This window comes from Amphibalanus amphitrite, unplaced genomic scaffold (genome assembly GCF_019059575.1).
Source record: "Amphibalanus amphitrite isolate SeventyFive unplaced genomic scaffold, NRLGWU_Aamphi_draft 000403F_arrow, whole genome shotgun sequence".
NCBI classification, from domain to species: domain Eukaryota; kingdom Metazoa; phylum Arthropoda; class Thecostraca; order Balanomorpha; family Balanidae; genus Amphibalanus; species Amphibalanus amphitrite.
In genome coordinates, this window is record NW_024881897.1 from 502,698 (window position 1) to 525,965 (window position 23,268).

The 23,268-nt window shown below is 50.5% G+C and overlaps 1 protein-coding gene across 2 annotated transcripts in view; it reads left to right on the forward strand.

Annotated features, from left to right (window-relative positions):
- LOC122390636 (dmX-like protein 2) overlaps positions 1–9,769 on the forward strand; it is a 59,776-nt gene extending 50,007 nt beyond the window's left edge. Inside the window, exons 46-57 of one of the 2 annotated variants that reach the window (XM_043383781.1) lie at positions 317–447; positions 877–1,072; positions 1,495–1,714; positions 1,909–2,033; positions 2,313–2,490; positions 3,360–3,383; positions 5,087–5,147; positions 5,551–5,645; positions 6,037–6,150; positions 6,525–6,725; positions 7,032–7,193; positions 7,673–9,769. In XM_043383781.1, the coding sequence (XP_043239716.1) occupies positions 317–447; positions 877–1,072; positions 1,495–1,714; positions 1,909–2,033; positions 2,313–2,490; positions 3,360–3,383; positions 5,087–5,147; positions 5,551–5,645; positions 6,037–6,150; positions 6,525–6,725; positions 7,032–7,193; positions 7,673–7,876 (1,711 nt within the window). In that variant the 3' untranslated portion in view covers positions 7,877–9,769. The remainder of the gene's footprint in view (positions 1–316; positions 448–876; positions 1,073–1,494; positions 1,715–1,908; positions 2,034–2,312; positions 2,491–3,359; positions 3,384–5,086; positions 5,148–5,550; positions 5,646–6,036; positions 6,151–6,524; positions 6,726–7,031; positions 7,194–7,672) is intronic. The other variant, XM_043383782.1, reaches the window with a different exon arrangement.
- The last annotated feature ends 13,499 nt before the right edge of the window (positions 9,770–23,268 follow it).

Consider the following 23,268-nt stretch of genomic DNA (forward strand, 5'->3'; position numbering starts at 1 on the left):
TTGTGCTGAGGACCTAGGTAACAGGACTGGACGGTAAGGACCTGTAGAGGGATGTTAGTGAAGAAAATGGCGAGTGATAACGAAGAGTGACAATGAAGGAAACGATACAGGGACATTGATTTTTTACTCTGAATGTAGTGCGCTCGTCCCCTCCCACAGACTGAAGTGAGTACCGTGCACTCAGTCCGTCTTGTCACTGAACACTGTGACTGAAGTGCTCCGTCCCCGCCCCCCCCCCCCCCCCACAGACTGACTGAGATGACACCGAACAATGCAGTTGAGCACACCATGACTGGTGTGCTCCCGTTTTTCACAGACTGACGGAGGTGAACACAGAACACTCGGACCCCAACTCGTATAGCTGGAAACTGATGCGGTTCGCCTGTATGAAACTCTGCAAACAGAAGATCACACAGATCCTCTCCGTGGCTGGCATCGAGCAGCAAGGTGAGTCGAGTGCGGAATCTGGAAAACATGTACATGAATCAAACATGAATCTACGCGGGCCTGAGGTTCAATCCGAGCCTGGTTCCTAGAAAGCAGTGAGACTACAGGAAACCAGACACCCCTTGTGTATAGATCGTGCGTGTGTTATTTCATAATTTTTATTCATGAAATTCATACCCAACAACTGCCAAATTTTCAGGAAAATCGTCAGCACGTTTTTTTTTTTTCTTTGTTTGGACTTTTCTGACCTATTGCACAGCTGACTCTTGCGGCTCGTTCGCCAATAACCATTGAAAGAGCTGCCACGACTGGTTATGCACATTGCACGCCATTTGACTCGTGCCGCTCACCGTTCGTTGGAGCTCCTAGTTTCTTCGCCTCTGGTGCATCTGACTCTTACCTCCCTCTCTTCCTCCGGCCGTACGTTAGAGCTGCCGGTTGCCTCGCCTCTGGTGCACACCATTCTGCGGCTGATGGACCGCTGGTCGGACGAACTGGAGGCCGAGGTCAACTCGAGTCGCCAGCCGGCCGAGTATATCCCCAATCTGAACGTGGACGAGTCGGCGCGCGGCCCGCCCATCGTCAAATACCGGGCCATGCTGCAGCCGTTCAACACGCCGTTCGAGTGAGTTGATGGTGTTGTTGGAAGGATTCATAACGAGGTTAATAGGGGTATTTGTAGCGGCGGAACACCTTCAATTAAGGGGGCACTGCCGACTTTTGGTCCCATTCTTTCTATGGAACGCCCATTAGGGCTAATGTTAAAATGTCAAAATCAAAGGGGGGCACGGTGCCCCGTTGCCCTCCCCGTTCCGCCGCCTATGATTTTGGCGATGTCATAAGGACGACTTTGTATGGTGCACTTGGTTTACGAACCTTTAATGCGTTATCGATTGTCATGTGTTTGTGTCCCGACTCGTGAAGCAGGTTACTTGGGAGCAGTGTTACCTCAGCAATGATTTAACGTGCCGCTGCTTTCCCTGTTGCCCGTCAACCGTGTCCTCTGCTCACTAACCCCTCCCCTCTGTTCCGTGACGTCGCCGGCAGTCAAGACGCTCCCGGTGTCGGTGCCGTGAAGCGACTCTGGCTGGTACTGGCCCGCCACGAAGCCGTTCAGGACACCTTCATCCGAGTTCTGTTCTCGCGGCGTGCTGCGCTAGGACCCAGCATCGGCTCGGGAGCTGACAGCGACCATGAGGTCACCACCGACCCCATCAAGATCATACACAAGGAGCAGGATGCCATCACCGCATTCTGCATCAACCAGGTAAGGGTTAGGAAAAGGAGGAACTGCCTGGTAGCTAACAGAACATATGTTCGCAGACTGTAATAGACTGTAAAAAGATTTTAGCTGTTTGTAAACATCGTTACAAGTTACTGGTCTTCAAGGCTGGCAGCACGTATCAGCGTGGTGGCCGGTGAGTACGGGCTTCTGAAGATGTCTGTCCTCGTGTCCGACAGGCCAACCCGAACATGATGGTGATGGCGACGCAGAAGGAGCTGCAGGAGCTGGACGTGGCACTGCTGGTCAGCGGCCCCACCTGGCTCGAGTCGGAGACCGACTACGACTCGCTCAACCCCAACAGGTACGGGTAGCGACGGGATGGGATGCTCGGCTGATTGTCTCAAGGCAAAGACATTGGTCGTGGTTTGGTAGTATTAGCTGTATGATATTCTGCGCAGTGAAAACTGTTTTGATATTGTTAGGTTGTTGGTCTCCATGACTCGCTTCTCCACGTCCGGTGTCATTTTGTTTCTAATGAGCTTGCTTCCTGTACCGTGTGTACCTGTTCTCCACGCGACTGTCCAATGTTGACGTGTCTGTTGCGCCTCTGTCTGACTGTCTGTCGCTCTGCCGCTTCCAGGGACCCGGACAGTATGCCCTCCTCCAACTACCTGGTGGTGCAGCTGCCGAGCGAGGCAGGCTCGGCCGGCCTGCCCGGCCCGGGTCCGGGCGGCTCCGGATACTCCGGGCCCGGCTCGGCGGCCAGCAGCCTCGTGCCCAGTCCGACCTACTCGCAGACGGGCCGCGCGCCGGCCATGGTGAGTGACGGGGCTGGCAGGGCAGGGTAGTTTTTTCTGTCGGTGAGTTGGGACAGTTGGTGTGGAGGCTGACCGGTCGGTCAGGTCGGACTGATGGTGTTAATGGCGGCAACAAGTCACGCTGCCGCTAGCCTGCACTCTCGGTGTCACGTTAAATGTCACCGTCACTTGGATGTGTTGACCAGAGAAACAGCGTGATGTAAATGGCACAACGCGCTCAAAAGCGCAGGACGTGTAGATAGGTCACACATGTGTGTTTCGTGGATTGATTGTAAGTTTGTTAGTGATTAGAATATGCTGTTCTCGTCACCTGCACTGAATGCGTAGCGTACAGTTTCTTTCCACATTAGTGTATATTCAGACGATTGGTCTATCTTCACTTGATGTCATAAAATATGTGTAGAACGTCAGTCTGTTATACCGGTATATAAACCGGTATACTATACCAGAGTGAAAGACCGGTCGGTCTTTCACTCATCCAAGCACGTCTCCTTTTCACTCTTCAGCTAGGACTCTGTGAGTGACTACTGCATCGGTGTGTCATATCGATGTTATCTATTACCTTATCCTTAGCAATAGGAATTTCCTGATAGCACCATCCTTTTTAACTATAGTACGTTTTATCTTATCTTATTTTATTTCTATTGGATTTCTGGGTAGTGTCCTCTTTATTCATTATACCTTTCTTTTTCTTTTTGTTGTATTCTTACTGTCTGTCCCTATCGCCTCTTGTTTCACTGTTTTACTGGTCTCTCTTAGTTCACTGTTCTTTCCCGTCTTATTCCTTTTCCTTATCGTCGACCGGCGCCTGCCCTGTGCCCCTCCCTCGTTGTCGCTGTCCCCTCAGCCGATATATGTGTCTGTTTCAGGGAGGTCGAGTCGGCCGGACACAGGCAGGTGGACGTTTATATGTGTCGTGTGTTTCCCACCCACCCAGCCCCGCTTCATAGATGCACGCTGTAATGATGCAAAGCTGCTCTACGGCAGCCATCCACTCCCACGTTGTGTTTTGTATTTTTTGAACGGGTTTGTGTTTTGTAGCTGGGTTTGTGGTGGTTGCTTTTCATTAGTAATACTGGGATTTATTCTTCACTGCGTTTTGCGTTGAGGGTATCTTTTCTTTGATTTCTAAGTGATTTACAGGCCTTCGATGGATGGTAAGTCAGTGGATATCGCCAGACTTCTTCACTCTTAAATATTGAAGGACGCCTTGATAGAAAGACGGAAATTTTATTTTAGCTCTGTTGATCACGTTTCTAATTCGATGTTTACGTCACTTTGAAACTTCTCGATTTAGATTGTGTTAGTGGCAGGACAGCTGTACGCGGCCTGTGAAATTTTTGCATTCAATATTTTCCAAGCCGATTGCGATTCCGCTAGGTAAGCTCTCCCAACTAACCGCGCCCGTGTCCAGTCGGGCTCACCGAGTTTAGCTCACCAACTCTAACCCACGCTGTTCCGTCTCTGTCTCCTAACCACGCTAACCCAGCTGAAAGGATTACACTTTCCGGGCGCTCAGAACGCACACTTCTGTCGGGTGGTGCTCAAACGCAGCCGCCACCTGCTGCAGCCGGTGAGAAGCTGTAGTTCCAGATTCGACTCACAGATGGCTGTCGTGATTTCGCCCCGTCTGTGCCGCACATTTTGAGTGATGCACCGCCTAGATACTCACGCATTTTTGTTCCATGCATGATGTCTCCAACCTTTTTTTAGCGCACGGTGTTTGATGGTGACGTTATCCTGGCCGTCATTGCAAGTTCATCGATTATTTACAATTCAGTTTTTTTTTTGCGTAACCATCCCTTTTGTTGTCAGTAGGCAGCTGGTCACCGGTCAACCCCACGGCGTGGTCTACTCGTAGACCATGCCCTGTACGGGGCTGACTTTTCAACGATGCGGGAGAAGTTCAATGCAGCAACGGCCTAATATGTGCATGGTTGTCAACTTTCGTTGAAGATCCGTCCTGCTTCAATACCAACATTGTCGACTTATAATTAGCTGTACCGCGTTGACGTTTTCTTTCTTCGTAGCTTTGATATTTTGAATCAGATTATTTTCCCCTCTTCAGTCGATTAACGGATTTATTTATGCAGCTCTTTCGTAGCCATGTGTTCTGTTCTAATTTCGACTGAGTTGTGTCACCGAGGCTGCGCTTTGTAGCGTATTATCACATCTGCTTATTCGTATCCTGGCAATATTTTAGAAAGGAATGAATGACAGTCATTCATTCCAGTATGTCATATGCTGCCTCGGGAGTATGTGATGTATCGTGCCGTCGTCGTGCTTTTGTCACTCTGGCGTCGCTTCGCTTCAGTACTGTGTGTGAGTGTCCTCGAAAATCCTCTTCACGTGACTCAGTGTAACTCAGCATCCGAACTGCAAGTAATTGTTCAATTATCCTGCTAATACGGTATAATGACTGGCTTAGCATACCCAGAAATGCCAACTACTGGTGTTTTTCGGATCTTGTTCACCTTGAACTCGCCTTGTTCCGGCTAACTCCGTCTCATCTGTGATCTGACACCGTTGAGGCTGGTCGGCATGGCCCGTTTCTTTGCTCCTGTAGACGTTCTGACTCCGTCCGGCGCCGTTTCAGATGCTGCGCCACAAAGTGGAGGGCGTGCGCAGGCTGTGTGCCCACCCCACCATGTCTGTATGTGAGTAACGGGGACAGTGTCTGTGGGTACCGGGGTCGACGTGAAGACGACAGTAGCCGAAAGGCTTATCTGCCCACATACATATTGGACCGTTGTTGTTTATTGGAGATCTTTATCAGAGACGTCTTAATGATGTGAGGCTCCATTTAGCTAAACTCAATGGCGTTGAATTGTGATCGATAGTGACGGCTGCATATCACTTATCTTTTTTGTGATTTTTTACTTGTCCCTGTGGTTTTATTTAGATGTTGTGCACATGAAGTAGCCGTTGGTGCGTCACAGTTCTTACAAAGCTGCAGCTACTGCACACAGGATTTATTCAGTAATAATTATAGCCGATTATACACTGTTTCTATAACCTTCCGTCAAACGTGTGTGTATTTAAACGCATGTGTCGTTTCAGACATCACCGGAGCCCACGACGGCTCTGTGACGGTCCGTGAATGGGGAGCCGAGAACCCGGTGGCCGTGCCCCGGCCCAGCGGCACGTACGCCAAGGTGAGACGATGGATGTACTCGTGTTTTCCGGTGAATGTGATGATTATGGTGAACTCTGATCTGTATTGGCCTGGGGCGAACCTAGCCTTGGCTGGCTGTGGATAATTGCCTATCGAGACGTAGGATGAGGCTTTAGCCTGATTGAGACGTTTGCTTCTCACTGAGTTGCTGTTGTTGTTGCTGTCCTCGGGTCGGCTCACGGCCGACCGTAGCCCAGCGGCTCTCGGTGACTGAGGTAGCCGCGGCTCAAGGCCGCCGTTTAACAATTATGCTACTGATCGCAGATTGTGGCCATGCTATCTGGATGTATTATTTCCTCCTTCCTCGACCGGCTTCATGACTGGTGCGTCCCAAAGCCACAGATCACCAACGTCCAACACCCTGTCCACAGGTGAACCGGGTGCGGTTCAACACGCAGGGCAACAAGTTCGGAGTGGCTGACAACGACGGCAATCTCAGCCTGTGGCAGATGACGCCGTCGGCGCACAACGGACGGCCGTTCTACGTGAGTGTCTTAGAAATAGCTACTACCGGGGGTGGGGCTACACGGCCTGCACACTACAGCAGGCACCAGGGTTAACTGTGTAACGAAGCGGGTCGAGAGATTATCAATGGCCGAACATATGTTGGGACAATGCTGACATGCTGTTTCTATCAGATTGCTAGCTGGGTTTTGGTGTACCTATTGTGTAGCGAGATATTGCAATACGCATTCATTGTTCTTTCGGAAGTGTCTCAAGTGGGCCTTTAGTGATAGCGCGGCTTTAACATAAGTCAGTTGTATTAATCGTGTACTCTGGAGTTCTATCAGCCTTAGAGTACCGTTTCACTCACCACGTATGTAATATGTTGCCTGACCCACCCTCCTTCACTACACAGGCGATGGAGTGCCACAGCAAGGTATGCAGTGACTTCGTCTTCGTGGGCTCGTCCTCTCTGCTGGCCACGGCCGGCCTCAGCGCTGACAATAAGAACGTCTGCTTGTGGGACACGCTGCTGCCCAAGCGGAAGGCTCAGGTGGCTGGCTTCTGCTGTCACGAGTCGGGCGCGTCGGCGCTGCTGTACTCGTCCCAGCACCAGGTGGGAAAGAGGAGAGAGAGAGAGAGAGAGAGAGAGAGAGAGAGAGAGAGAGGAGAGAGAGAGAGAGAGAGAGAGAGAGAGAGAGAGAGAGAGAGAGAGAGAGAGAGAGAGATCCTTGATGGTACTCTGACATCCCACCACCCTGCTATATTTTTCAAATGCTGACCCTGTCCTACTCCTTCCCCTGTGCCGGTTGTTGGTTGAAGTTGGCATATTTGTTGTGTGCTGTACTGGCTAGTGGCTGAGTGCCTCTGTTACAAGCGTGTGTGTGTTATGACTTGTGTACTGACTGTCTCTGTATTTCAGCTGCTGATATCGGGCGGTAAGCGCGGCAACGTGTGCATCTTCGACGTGCGCCGTCGCCAGGTGCGCCACCGCTTCTCTGCGCACGAGGCGGCCATCAAGTGTATGGCTCTGGACCCGGCCGAGGAATACTTTGTCACCGGCAGCGACGAGGGAGACATCAAGGTCGGTCACAGGGGGTGCGGGGAGGTCGGGAGGGGGGGGGGTGCACCGGGTGCGTTCAGAAATCCTGGAGTTTCTGTCTTCAGTGTCGCAGCTACTTTTCTTTATCGTTATTCTCTTTGATTGTTTATTGTGGTGTGCATGGTCCTGTCATAGGACAGGAATCTTATCATTTTGATTACCTACAAATACCAGAATGTAGACTGTCTAATGTGGTGTGATTTATGGCGTAATTTCAGTATTTGATGTGATGGTGTCGTGTATGTAGTGGATGGTATGGTGGCTCAAATGTCAAAATAGTAGCATCGGATAGTGGGAAAACTGGGAAGCTTCAATGTTTGCATGCATGAAAGGACCTTGATGTACTTTTAACATATTCTTTAATCGAAACAACGGCAGTCATGAATCGAGCAAGGTAAGTAATTTCACCATCATCAAGCCCGCCCCCGTTCGTCCCGCTGTACCGCCCCGCCCCGTTCCAGGTGTGGGGTCTGACGGTGCGGGACGCGTTCTTCTCGTTCCCTGCCGAGCACGCGCGCGGCGGCTTCTTCAAGAACGCCGGCCACGGCGTGACTCAGCTTCATATTGACGACGAGCACCGCCTGTATTCGTGCGGCGCTGACGGCTCTATGAAACTGCGCGCCGTGCCCCACCACCGGGATACAGTGGTGCAGTCCGTCTACTGAGACAGGTAGAGTCCTACGGAGGAGAGTAGAGGGCGTCTACTGAGCTGGGTAGAATCCTACGGAGGAGAGTAGAGGGCGTCTACTGAGCGAGGTAGAATCCTGAGAAGGAGGGGACAGTGTACTGAGATTAGTCTGTCTACCGATCAGGCATCTGAGGAGGTGGAGGGAACGGTCTGTCTACTGAGAACGGTAGAGTCCTGAGGAGGAGACTATGGGGTGTCTACTGAGGAGAGTCGTCTCATAAAGAGACTACAGTCTTCTTAGGAGAGTAACAACCTGCTGAGGAGACTGCAGTCTATTGGGAAGACTGGAGTTTGCTGAGGAAGCCACAGTTCGTCAACTCATGAGGCTGCTGTTCTTCTGAGCAGACTATTGTCCCTTCGCTGCGGAGACTACAATCTGTCTACTGAGCTAGGAAATGGCATTCCCTCTACTGAAGTGGTTGAGAGACGGTCAGGATGAAATCAGGTGTTGCAATGGATAAACAGGTTGAAGAAAATAGTGGCAAGTGAAAAGAAGTGATCATTGTAGGCATGCTTGTGATGGACCGAAAATTAGAGACTTTTTGATAGCTTGTAATTTGTATTGACTTCTGGCAGTGGAAGAAGTAGTGTAATTACACCACCCAAATAGCGAGCTACCTGCTTCAGCAAATTCAATTTTCTGGCTGACTGGAGACAATTTTTATTGGCACTCGCTGTGCAATCATGCATGAGGCCGCTCCGCCTTTCGAAACCTCTCACCAGTCCCTGTTCGACCGCGAGCCATAAGCCACAGACAAGGCCAGTTCCGCCCGCCGGCTGCACCACCAGTAACGCTACATTCCAGACAGGGTTGAGACTGTCGCACTGCGTACTGTGCGTACGTGTGCGTATGTGTTTGTGTGTGTGCGTGCTGAGGTTGTGTGCGTGAGTGCTCGTGAGGTGAATTGATCCTGTATTTGCTTAGATTGGAGCCAGGGCCATAGTAAAGACGGAGTTCGTCGTGTCATGTGCAATTTTTAGCAAAGCGGGAGATATATTGTCACACTAGGCTGTTTATTGTGTAGCGAAAAAGCGCAGCTGTATTGCCAAGGGTATATCCTTACAAGTAGGTATGTCGAAAAGCTCCAGGACTGGAAGTGGCATTATTTACCGCTGATCATTCAATTTACCCATTAATTTTCCCAATGCCATATGTATCTCGGTATTGTCCCGTCTTAACTTGAAAATATTGTCTCGTATAAGTTCGTTTCGCGGTAACTGCGACAGAATGTCCCCGCGTGTCGCGGTTACTGTCGCGGCGACACAGCGACAGGCCTCGCGTGTCGCCACAACCACAGCTGAGCTATTATTCACGAGCTGTCGGTATCGGACCCGGCCGGCTGAACAGCGTGATTGCGTTGACCGTGCTGTTTTCCTAAGGGCTAGGTCGGCCGCTCGATATCAGCCGCGTGTTTCCCCACACGAATCAGAGGGATACAGGGCACCTCGCGTGCCGTCTGAGTTTTAGAGTCGACGGTTTTCGGACACGTCGCTACCGGTTCCGTGCTGCGTTCGATTCGGATAAAGTTGGGAGGATGTTGTCGATGTTTATATATTCCTACGCCATTGTTTATTCCTATGTTATTATATCGCGCAATGTGAATGATTTTGTACAGGAAGGTAGGAAGAATTAACGATTTTATGGTTGTGTTCCGTAACAAGCGATGGTACTGCACTGAACGGCTCCCAATATGTATACTAGCTGGATGTTCAGTGTTATTCGTACCACCGTCATTGTATCTCGTAAATCTACCCTCTAGACTTGATAGCTGTGTGAACTGAGCGATAATACTGGCTGTAGTGATGAAATGTGTGCTTGTAAGTAGTGTGTTGTGTGCTCTATTATTCCCCAATAAACGTCTGTCGATCCGCTGGGTGTTAGCTTTATGGCCAGCGTTGCAGTCACCCGATGCGAAAACGCGCTACTAGAACACCGGTGTATTTACTGTTTTGCTTCTAACTTTGATGACGTTTCGAAATATTGGGTAAGAATACATTAATGATTTGAGATGTTCTCATCTCATTTGGCGATTTTTGCGGCTATGTGAAGCGTGCATTTCTTCAAAGACTACCAAAAATATGGCGTGCTTTGGGTTTGTTGTTGAGGTAGTCCTAAAACGGATTGGGCCTAGTGCCCAATGTCGTTTTTAGTTCCATCGTTGTTTGGTTCATTGGTTCTTGTAGTCCCCTTGCACTTTACAACGCTGAAGTCACAGGCGTTAGACATCTTGCGTCCTCCGTTACATTTTCATTTTTCACCCGTCCTGCGGCCTGCGCTGTGCGAAAACGGTGTATCGTGAGACAGTTCCGACCAAAAGTCGCAGCTCACCAGCCAATATGTATTCACATCGACAACAGAAGTACTGGGCGGTTCACACCAAACGGTCCCTAGTGAGAAGTCTTGGGCGTGGGTAGTGGCTAGGGGCGCTTCCCATAGTTCACGGACAGAATGTGAACTGACGAAGGCGCGGCACGTGGCATTGATACAGTGACGTGCGAACTGCGAGTAGACGGGCGGATTGAGGACTGATTTGCATTGAACTGCCACCGTTGGATATGACTGAAGGCACGAGTTAAAATGAATAGGTGAACAAGAATGGCATCACAGTGAGGCATAAGTTCGAAATAAAATGTGTTCTTGTTCTCGTACAACGCACTCTGCGTTACGAACGAAGACGATAGACGGTTTTTTATCACAAGTTGAGATAAGGCGCAGGTGACTTGGAAGCTTAGCACTAAAAACAGCGCAATTATTACCGAGCTATATCATGATCTAGCCCTCGCTCCCACGCCATGCACGCGAGCAAACAATATCAAATGAACGATCGTGATTTGACATTTCCTCTCCCCCACATTCCTCACTGGCTGCTGCCGTATTAATCCAATAACAAAGACCCCGCGTGCACCTTTGTTGCCGCAACACTTTTGCCGCTTTGCTTGGTCTGCGGGCTTGACCTTTTCGCTCTGCTCCCTGTCGGGGCGTGGTACTGCCCTGTGAGCCGTTTCAGCCGCATACGAAGGACATGCAGTTCGCGTGCTGTGGTTGGTAGAGGAAAGGGAAGGCTGGGGCGTGGTTGAACGACCAAGGTTGGGATATTCAGCCACGCCCCGGGTATCTACTGTGACCATGACCGTAACGCGACACTCGGGAGATAGCATGTCTGGCACAGACACAACACGCGTGTCCGTCCCAGTCAGTCACAAGTCACAGCTGGGACTGAAGGTCGTCGAGAAGAGATAAGAACGGGAACGGTGAATTCGGGGGTACACACCGAAACGACATCAACATATCTCACTCACGCTCACTTTCTGTACAAACAGCTCTATCGCACTCAGTCACACACCGTCACGGTGGGAGTCACAGTCAGACCTGGTGACGACTGCCGTCACGGCAGTGGTCGCTTTACGATCGTCTCGCCGGCGTTACCTCAGCCAGGTGCCATTCCGTCACTATCTCCGGACCGTCTCACTCCTATACGGCCGGAGAGCGTTGACAAACACTGAGAACTGCTGTGTTTACGGCTTACCGACAGTCCCGGCGACCCTGGCAGCCCACAATCCTTCAGAGACGGCACGGAACCCGTCACAGTCTGCCGCCCCGCCCCCGCCCCCGCCCCCGCCCCCGCTGAGCCGCTGGAATGTACTGACTGGCACGTGGCCTAGCGGCCGGCCGCGGGCGTGGTCGCCCCAATTACAGTCCAGTTTGGTCACATGGAGCGCTCGTAACGAAGCCTCTCGGCCGGCCGCTCCTCCTCCGTTCACTCTCACTTTAGGAGGTATTTCAGTCCTCTCTCCCTCCCGCGTAATCCGTTCAAGGAGAACTCACTCTCACTCTCACTCCGAGGAGTGCCGGAACTCGGTGAGTGGCGCTCGGGAGTCCGGTATGACGAGTTTTATTCTATTCTTTTATACGTGCCGGTGATAATGGTTTGATGAAACGATGCCGGGTATTGCTAATTCCGGCAGTGGGACAGTCTGCTGTCGGACTGGATCAATCGGCTGAGGACTGTCGGACAACTATCCGGGATTATGAACACTACGTTGGTGTGTCCTGGCGCCCGGTTTGCCGACAATCGGGTGCTTTTGACACACTTGCTGGTCAGGTGTCGCATTTCTGATGTTGCTTGCGTTGCCTCTCAGTGCCATTGTTGCCACTTGTGAACCTCGGTGAGATGTGTTTACTCGCAGGTGAGCTGCTCTTCAACCTCCCCAGATCCAGTCGCCGCATTTAACTCCTCATTAATCACATTTGTAACGGTGCATGCCTGGGCGAGCCGACCGCTGTTTTCTATCGGTGCTCTGTGCACGGTGCAGTGCACAGGTCTGATCGTGCACACGGCTTGCATTGCGAGCTGTGCGTGAGACGATGCCAGCTGGCGATCCGGCGTTCCAACTTGCGGTTCGGGCTCACGATGTCCGCATTCCAGTATGCCGTTTTGGCCTGCGCACCATGGCATAGTTCATTGCAGATACGTGACTCAAACACACTGGGAAAACAAGACAACTCAGGAAGACAAACTTCCTCTCATTGTGGCCAAACGAGCGAGTGGGCTTTTTCTGTCGTTTATCGTCCAGCTCACACCTGCCACCATTCCTACAGAAGGTTCACCACCTTCTTCCCCTACGTCTACCACTATCTCACAACTGCGCCAGAGACGGTGCCGGCAGGAGCGGCGTTCTGTAGTCACTGTGATCAGCATGGTTCGCCCTCCCATCTACCAGGGCGCTGGGCTGGAGCGGTGACGCAGAACCAGCCCGTCGCCGCCTTCGCCGTCCGGTACCGGCGCCCGGCGTGGGTCCTCCTCCATACACAGTACGAGTCGTGCCGGCGGAGATAACCAACGTCGGCGTGATCACGATCGTGTCCGTCTGCAGACCCGTGGCGGTCAGCACGTGTGTCACCGTGTGCACGTGCTTGACAGTGGTGGGCGTGTCGCCGCGCACGGCCGGCACCGTCTTGGTCTTCTTGAGGAGGATGGTGGTGACGAGGGTAGATGTGGTGACGTGTAGACTGGTGCTCGGAGCCAGTACACTGCTCCGAACGGCCGCAGGTCGGGGTTGAGGCGCGCGGGGTGGCGGAGGGGGTCGAGGTCTTGGGGTGGTGGTCGGTTTGCGGGTGGGAGGTGGCGGCGGAGGCGGTGGTGTTGGTGTGGAAGATGGAGGCGGTTTGGTGACGGGCACCGTCGCTTGAGCTTTGCTTTCAGCCTGTGAAATCTGTGCCTGAGCCTTAGGTCCCGACGCTTCCGCTCCCACGCCGTTCAGGCCGAAGATTCCCTGCAGATCGCCGGCCTTCCGTCCAGTCAGACCGGGCTGACCTGCCCCAGCCAGTGGATCCAGCTGCGCTCCTAGCTGCTGCGCTGTCGGGAACTGACCTGGCACCGGCTGCTGGGGACCAGAACCGAACACCGGTCTCTGCTGTCCCAGTGAGCCGGGAGCCAGTCCCAGACCCGGCCCGACACCTCCCTGCCCCTGCCGCAGTCCCTGCGCTGCGCCGAGCGCGGCGGCTCGCCCCTGGTCTCTGATGTCGGCCAGCAGCAGCAGCAGCTGTCCGGTGTCGCCCTGGGTGACCTTCTGCAGCAGGGTGATGATGGCCGCCTGGCCGGCCGGCTGGCTGAGCAGGGTCGGCAGGGGGTCGGTGCCGCGCGCCCGGCGTAGCTTCAGCAGAGCTGCGGCCATCTGGTCGGTCTGCTGGTGCTGAATCTGGGCGGCGTCCGTCGTCTGGGCCTGGATCAGGTAGTAGTAGAGCAGGTATTTGAGAAGCGACCAGTCGGCACAGCCGGACCCTGCCGGGGAAAGAAAGGGAGAGTTAGAACGATCCGACTGGAAACCGGGGATGCACGGGATTTGGAAGGGGTTTGTTCGACCCTTCCGGGACATGCCCGAAGACCAGCGGGTTCGGGAAAGACTGCGGAGATTCTGCAAACAATTAATCATGATATATAGAAAGGTCTTTATTTGGCTCAATTCATTGCTGAACGGACCGTGTATACTGTATATGTTGATCATCACGAAAGACTTTAACCCGCGCCCCGTTGGGCTCTGCCGAGCAGCGCGCCCCGTTGGGGGGGGGCAATTTGCCCCCCCCCCCCAGATCTCGAGAACCACGCAACCTAGCGACAAGCGGCAAACGGTGTTGGATAGCCCTATCAGGGAACTACCTTGTGACTCAATTTTATTGACCTAGGTCAAACCGATGACGTCACAGGTCAGATCAAAGGTCGAATTTTCACCGTTTACAGGCATTTCAAGAAATGTGTTGTAAAATCGAGTAAAATGCATTTCATTGAAAATCATCGATGGGGAAATGTTCTTCAAACACACATTTTGCTATTTGAGGTCACTGATACCAGGTCAGGTCACAGAGGCCAGGTCACTGGGGGGTCACAATATGAAAATGTCGTGTGATACATGTTTTATACATTTTACATGACAAATGCGATTATGTGGGTCAGGCAGCCTTTGGGGCCAGCTTAGGTCACGTTTTGGTCAAGGTCAGGTCAAATTAGGTCAAATTTCAAAGTTGATATTTTTGCATAAAATGGGTATCGATTCGATGCAGCTCGTCACGGGGAGTTCAATGGTGTCTTTGTTTTGCCCTACGTGGTCTAAAGAATCGCTAAAAATTGAGTTCAAAAATTTGACGTCATTATTTTTGAACAGTTTTTCGCTATAACTTGGCCAAAAAACGAAATATCGATCTGAAATTTGGTATGTATATAGAAGAGCGCAGGGACTATCACATTTATTCCGGTTTTTTCGAAATTCGGATTTTTTTTTAGTTTTTGTAAGAAATCAATTTTTTGAATTCTTGGGGTCAAAAACCCATAATTTTGAAAATCCGAGATAGCAGTTTTGTAGCGCCGCTTTTATATACCATATAAAGAACTTTGAAATTGCTTGGTAATTGTAGATTTGGTGAGCGTTTCAAGATTGCATGTTTTTGCTCATTTTTGCTCGAACATGACCTCAGTTTGACCTCAATAACTCCTGACCTAAGGTGACCTGTGACTTGAAAGTTGGTGTGAAGGTGTCAAATTGATGCCCGGGAAGGTACTGCAAATTTGGCGGCGCTGCGCGCCGCCGTTTTCTTGCTATTCAGGAAAAACCACAGGGGGGGCCAAATTGCCCCCCCCCCCAACGGGGCGAGGGTTAAAGCGTTACCCAACAGAATGCCTAAAGGTTGACCTAATCTGGTCGGGAGATACATGCGGCATCGTGTTTATTCATCGTTTGTACCATATGCATCTGGGGATCTCGCTGCTCTGTGGCAATGGTCTGCATACCCTTGTCACCGTGTACCGGTTCTGGGTGTGATTCAAGGCCGGACTTTGTCTGGCGTTTCCAGTCACATATCGGACCAACCAGTGAGACTCACAACTAATCAGTGTCGGCACATTCACTGGACAGCACGAAAATCTCGCCAAGCCACTATGTAATGTGGCTATCAACAACTAGTTTACCTAAGTGGGCTTTGCTGGTCAAAATTGGCCAAGTTTTACACGATGTGATCCGTCATCACGGATATAACTAATGGCATGATGCTAAGCCGTTGAGCTTCATCCTTCTTTCCAGACGCATGCTCACATGTGTTGGAAATCCCAAAAAGATAGCTCAAATGTGCAGCAGCTTGCGAAATAAGGATGTTGGTAACGTACACCTCTTACGATATCGTAACAAGCTGAAATCGTACTGTGCGTTGCCAACTCATTTCTTCCACCATAACCTTGTCACTACATAGCGGTATTTAGCCGAGTAACGAGCCATTTATGTCTGCGAAGCTGTACCATGTCCTTTCAGCCGAGCTAAAATGGTGGTCCGGTCGGCATGTTGCGGTCCCGGCGCGCAGCGGCACGTGGGGTCGGGTGACGCCACAGCCAGACTGTGTCGTGTAATGTGTTTGTTGCAGCCCTGCTAGATGCAGGTTGCAATGCTCATCTGCTGAGCGGAGAAAGGGCCTCCAGACAAGGATGCCGGCGGCCCGACCGCCGGATTACAGGCTCCGAAGGATATACGGACCACGGACTGGCTGAGCGGTATTTGTTGTAAGGCTGATCGTCATCAAAATTAGGGCTTGTAACGGAATGACACGGTGTTACGGAGTGTAATTGCTTACATACCGAACTTTCCAATAAGCGACTATTGATCGAACCACGATATATGTTTATTTTCTTACAGAAGACGCAATGGAAAATACCTATTTACCACTTTTCTACTCAAGCCACCATTCATGTGAAATTTCCATGGCATTTTCCTAAGCAGGACAGTCGAAAGCTTCCGCAATTGAACAGCATGAGCATCATCTTGGTCTTTTGACCTCCGTAGCCCGTCTGGCGTTTACTGCAATATTTATCAATGCAGCGCCTATTTGAGTTTCGTGCGCTGCTTTGCGGTACAGCATAAATTCAGGCGTTTGCTCTTAGCGCCATCTAGGAATGGAAATGTAACATAGGCAAGTGTTAACGTCGGGGAGAACGCTTTCCCGTTTATTTTTGCTTTATGATTGCTTGGTTGGATACTGAATATCCTTCAATTTAGCATTGGAAGAAAATGTGGATTGCTTAGATGAATACGTTTCTATTTCCAAATGTGTTTGCAATATCTAAATCTAGCCCCTTATTTTAACTACCTTTTATCACCCGTGTGTTAACTGATTCTGGCATTTATGTTTTTTTTTAAGTGAAATATCATACTTTTTACGTCAACTGATTATCTATCACGACTCACGACTTATCCATTCCTGTGGACACAATTAGCACTGCTACTTTTCAACACATTTCGGGAGTTACATTTAGCTTAGCAAATATCCCAATTCAGTCGCCGTGCAAAAATGTTTTCATATTAGCTCATACCATGTTCATTGCTCATGGATTTGCCTGCAACGGGCAGTAAGTACAAGTCCTCAGCTGATCCCTGAGTCGGTGGCCGCACCAGCTGGTGGCCTGACGGACTGTGAGGACGGGCTAATCGCCCAGGGAAGGTGATGTGCCAATGCCGGATCGGGGCGGTTCCATGTGGCTCGTGTGGCGCAATCGGCACCGGCCGGCCACCAGCGGACGGGCTAATTCACGGGGCTGGTCCGGACACACCTCGACAGGTGGTGGGCCGACGGTCGATCGGCATACGCAGAATAGAGTGGTGTGATAGGTATACCTAAAGGACGCAGATCGCAGACGCCGAAATGGACTGGACGTGTTGTGCGTTTTGTGAAATTTAAAAAAAGTTTTAAGTAGGATAGTGCAGTGAGCGTTGAACGGTGAAACAAACTGAGAGGCTGACTTTCTTTTGGTAAGCACATCGTAATGCTTCACGTTTTAATAACATCATAATAGATCTTTTGCACAGAGATGCAAACGGCATTAGCAAATCATGACAGCGCCGAACTCAGATATAGGTATTCATCCATCGACTGTTGAGAAACAGAGATGTTCAGTTGCGAGTTGCAGCACCTTATGGCATTGATGCATCACTCTCTAGCAAAAGATGCCGATACGCCACCATCATCCCTCGTGAGTAGTTCCCCATTCCACAACATGTCACAACTCACATCTGAATGACGTATTGCGTAGTTTGCTATCGCCCTAAAGAGGATTCCACTTGGGCGATCATGCATCAGAAGTGCAGAGTCAGTCATCTTTCAATGGCTGATCCATACCATATCGCTGATTAGAAGCTCCGACATGAATCGCCGTGATTTAACGCATTTGTTCTCAATGCATACAGATTTAGGCAGTTGTGTGTGAGCCTGGATTCGGCATCAAAATTGATGCCGCCGATTTCTGAATGTCTGATTCCCTCCTAATGATACCGTCTACTATCGAACGACACAATTACTAACTATTTACTGGTATCGTCGACTCACGAAAGTAATTGCGGCTGTATTCATGGCCGCGACAAACGGAGACCATTCAAGGAACCTTATGCGGAAAGAATCTCTCCATTGCGGTTTACTTACGGACACAGGCTATCCTATGCGTGACTGTCATAGCTTCTCGTGTCGTGTGTAACCACGGCAACCGAGCTGCGGCGCTGTGGTTCGAAGTTATCAGTGGCAGTGACCACGATAAACGAGTGTTGCGCCGCTCTGGTAGGAGCTCGTAGCTGCGGAGCTGTCCATTGGTCCCCGCCGCAGCTCTCGCCAGTAGGTAGGTAGGTACGCCTAAAAACGACACGAGGCGGTCGCGTGTTGCGGCCGACACGGGTTTGGAAGGTGATAAAAACGGACCAATTGCAGCTGTGGTGATTGTAGCTCCCGTAAACACCCCAGTTGTTATGCCACCCTGTCAACGAGTGAAGAGCTGTGGTCATGTCTGGATGACCAGCGACCGACCACAAATAGCTGGACTGATCCACGGGTAAAAAGACCCACTTGAAACAAGGATGTTCGGATGTTCCACAGAGAATGTGGTAAAGTGATCACTGGCATACCAGGCAATTAGCAGCCATAGTTGTAACGTCGTACCTGAAAGATCGAGTACCGTTCCTGATAAAAGCGGGTATTGACCTATCACCGTGAGAAAATAACATTGTCCAAATTCCATCTCACAGAACTTGTTCACGTAACAACCGAACCGGTGCCAAAAGGTCGTGCTCTCAGGGAATGTCAGGTGCATCGACACCTGGTTATCACAGACCAGACGCAGTTCAATGATCCAGCCCGGGGTCCAATCATGCAGTAAATGTCGATCTTTTTCTGAAACCGGTAGCCGATGACACAATTTGACACCTGCACTGCAGATTCAGACATGGAAGCCTGCTTTGCAGCTGCCTGTCCCCAGATGTGTTGACATAATCGGCCTACCGCGTGCGGCCAGTGGCACCTGGGAAGGCGTTATCTATAACCGGCCCCGGACCGCGGTATGTGGCTATACCCCGGCACCCAGCGGAGATTCTGTCAGCCGCCGTATACGGTTTGGTTGGACGGGAGTTGATGGGATTAGTTAGACTGGGGGAGAGGGTTTCGCCGGAGAGGAGGGCATGAGAGTCTGCTTCCAAGGAAATGCCCGATTGATAATGATGTTCTGTGAATTTGTCTCAGGTCTCAGCAAAAGTCGCTGTTATTGAGCTAAGTGCCTACCATTTTTCACATTATGCCTAGAAGAGCTGTAATTTATCCTGAACACGCATGAGAAAAACAAAATGTCTGCCACCCTCCCAACAGTCTTCCACAGATGGAGAAAGCCAAATAATGCATAAAACTAGCATTCTCATGCAGCACATTCTAGCGTATTGTTATGCTTCAATGTATTTGGCTTCTTGCTTGTATTGTATACTGTCCTTTCAAAAATATATAAAGAAAGAAATAACTAAACCGGTGATGAATCACGGCAAAATAATAAAAGGCTTCCTGCAGATCACTGCAATTCGGAATTCAGTCAAGTGAAACGCACCCACGAACACATGCTTTTGTTGGGGCCGGTAACTATATACCAACCAACCACACATTTTTATGTACAACAGCAGCTTTGAAATATGTAGGTACTTATACGAATAAGAGTGAGGAAGCAGCCTTGACCATGCGCTCAGGAGAAAATTGCTCGAGTCAGCACAACACCTAATGGCCGTCTTTAGCGCAGCCCGAGGTCAGTAGAGTGCTCGGGATGACCGACTGACCCATATCATCCGTGATGACACTGTCCGGATATTAGGACACGGATAAATTACTGCCCTACCGTAAATACTGAACCGTCCTACCTGGTTACCTTCCTGCCGAAGTCATATGAAACATCTCAAACCTTTCGAATCCGGGCGCATTCAGAACCATTGACAAAAGGTCCAACTAGAGGTCTCAAGTGGCTTATTGGCTTTTCCAGATCCCAAATGATGTCGATTATGACAAGATATGATGTACGGCCTTGACCATTTTTTGATCCGCCAGTGTCAACTCCTCGAATGGGCTCCCGCTAAAAGGATTAGCTCACCATTCTAGCTGCATGTTGGATGCTGCGAATCGTTTGAATGTATAGCACTGCTGTCTCCCACACGACTCTGAAGGTCGGCTGCAGGCTAAGGTCGTATGCCGTGGCTCACTCGGTTGATGTTCATATGCCAAATATAATCCGAGGCTTATAATGGCAGCGATACATCATCAGCGGAGTTGTAAGAAGGAATAAATGTCATTTTATTAATGCTAATCCAGCCGCCGAATGCGTCGTATTGACATGATATTTACTATTTGACCTTCTCGTAAAAACATTAGCAAAGCCACAGGCCAGAGATCATTGGAACGATGCAATAAACAAATTAAACATGGCAGTTCATTAGGCTATTCCATTAAAAAATCGTTTCCATTTAGTTCGACAAATAATACCCAAGCGTTGCTTCATGTAAATAAAACATTTTTTCTCGCAGAAATACGAAATAACATGAGACACACAATCACAATAACTTTGATTGACATATGCATTAGCATCTTGTTATGGATATTTTGTACCTACCAGGATATTGGAAAGCAGAGCCAATGGTTGCAATAGGATGCAGTCTTCATGCATGTATCTACATACCTACATAAGATAATTGAAAAACAACACATGCTCGTCGTATCATTGGTGCTATTTTGTTTGCATATCTGTGTGCGAACCAAGCCTCTGAGTGCCACATGGTTTCTTGTCTTGCCAAGTGCTATGAAAACGTTCAACGAGGGCTGACTGATTTCGGTTGAGATAGACACTCCATCTGCTTGCCTGAGTGACAGCAGACTTCAGTGTCCTTGTCGAAGGATTTGGCAGTTTGCGCTGCCGTCAAACCGTAGGGTATTTTTTAGATGCGGAATGAAAATGTTGATAGTGCTTTGACAGTTCACTTGCACAAAAATATCTCCAAGACCGGCACCTTGATTAATTCACGACTGTGTGAATTACTAATCGGATCGCAGGTGACTGTAAGAACAGCTGCAGCATAAACTAAACGGCGTTTCGTGTTCTTGATTGTTAGTAGCTGAATGGAATATGGATGTTTCATGTCCACATTGCACCAATTTGTACCTAACTGGCTTGTGTAGTGTGTACAAACTGTGTGGTGGCCCAATGTTTGACCCGGTAATAACGGTATGGTTCAGGTCACCCCTAGGACACGCTAAGGTGACCGGCGGGTCAGCAGCAGCCGTCAGTCTCACCTGCACCGGGGTTCAGCAGCGCCTGCCGCTTCTCCCTGGAGTCGCTGTGTGTGCTCTGTGACACGTGCTCCTGCTGTGAGGCAGCGCCTCCCCACGCCGCGCAGGCCAGGGCTAGTAACGCTGCTCGAACTCGCATCGCTGGCTGCCCTGCTCTCCCACGGATCACAAATCACCACACTGTATGTCACACTTCTGCAGGAGACACTTGCCACTCCTCGCCTATCGGCTTTACTTATTTGGTTCACTGTGGACTAGCGAAGTATTTCGGAATTGACGCCGTTTTTTCACCACAACCTGGCTTTGTTTTGACCGTAGCGCGATTCGTCGCGGTTCTGAATGTCTAGAACACAATTCACTTTTCTTTTCCACGCTATAGTTAACGTTGGCGCATGTCTCCGCGCAGGGTCACTCCGTTTTGTTTCACTCACGAACCTCACTCACGGAGTATGGTGTTTTCGCTATGCACGTGCTACCACTCGGTCACGGTCTCACGCGCTGGAACCACGAGCGGGTCGCAGCTGTCTCGTGTCTCACACCGCTCCAGAATCGCCCGGAGTCTCGTGCCCGCTCCGCTGCGGTCCTCCTGAATCGCCTCTCCTGAGCCGGAGTCTCCGGAGCACCGGTCCCGCTCACCGTCTCCGGACAGACTGGGGTGTCCGGCGGAGCCGTCCGCACTCCGCCCCCGTCCGCCGGCGCGGCGAGTCCGCCCTCTCCCGCTCGACTCTCCGGTTCTGCGGTGGTCGCCAAGGACGCTGTGGAGTGGAGCGGACCGGCCCCGCCCGACCCCCGGGCTGGTCCACAGTCGCAGACAATACACAATACACAGAGAGACTCACAGAGGGACAGTCGGCGAAAGGCACACCGGTGCTGATGAATGGGGCTGTCAATCAGTAATAGCGATAGCTCGATGAATGCAAGCTGGAAAGTGTTACGTTGGTATACCGACCGGACATACCTGGAAGAACCACTCTGACCATGATGACCAACGAGGCCTGGAACGTCGGCTGAATCAGAGCGTAAGTCGCTATAGTTCGCTTTTGTAGTCGAAGCGAATATCAAGACGTGGTGATTGTAATAAAATATCAATCTAAAAAATACCCTCATAAGACTCAAAAATGATCTCATCAAATAAGCTTTGACCTTTATTGAAAAAACTAAAACTAAAGCTGAAATAAAAAGATCGCCTAAAACATAGGATATTCAATTACACATTAGTACCTGAGCGTCGTCGAAATCCCGAAATAATATCGAAAAAAGAAATGAAACAAAATGAAGAGTTCGGCGAGCGATGGTGAACGCGGTGGCTGATAGCAGAGGTCGACAGGTCGACAGGCGATGATGGATGGCATGCTGGCAGACGTCTTCACTCTTCACCTTTTTAGGTTTAAACAATTTGAGATGTGAAGTGAAGGTGGCGTCAGAATATTCGTGATACTCAGCGCTGCAAAGGTGCGCTGCGACACCTACCAGCGTGACGAAGTGACATGCCAATGTGACGCGAAGTGACAGCCAGTCTCTCGGAGGCCCCCGCGTGTGACAATTACAATTCAGTCACGATCTCAGTGCTAGCCTCGCTCATCGAAATGGGACGTTATGAGAACGTGACATGAAACTAATTGGCTACAGTTCTACACTAGGTGCTGGTTAGAAACGAGAAACTGCTTCCGCAAATGTATCCAAATGAGAGCTCAGCCATCCCTTTCCGCTAAGTTAAAAGCGAGCCGCAGAAACTGAGAGATAAATGATCACAGCAACCCCGCGATCAAGGATACCCGTCCTGGCTCACTGGTCAGTTCCGCATTGTCAGTCGCTGGCCTTCGTCCTCGTCCCATGGATTTATCCATGTTTGGATCAGCACCTTCGGAGAACCGGGTATCGGTTGTCATTGACACGGAGGGACAGGGTAAGCGGTGACAGGAACAGTAGACCGAGTATACGGTGGACTGTGGACGCGGTACCTACACTAAACACTAGGCAGAAAAATAAGTAGATAGACGGTAGACGAGAAGGCGGAAGACCAGTAAACTGGTCACTGGACTGATCGGGACAGGACAGTGACCATTCGGTGGTAAACCGGACAGTCCAGGGTCGGTCCGGAAGCGGCGCACCGGCCCTACATTTGAGTCTCTCGGCAGGCGGCCTCATATGCCTGGCAACACCCGCTCTCAGAAAGCCCCAAAGGATCGGTTTAAATTATTACCAATACCGTGCATGAACATTCAAGCACTGCCTGGCTGTAACAGCGCAACAGTGTCTCG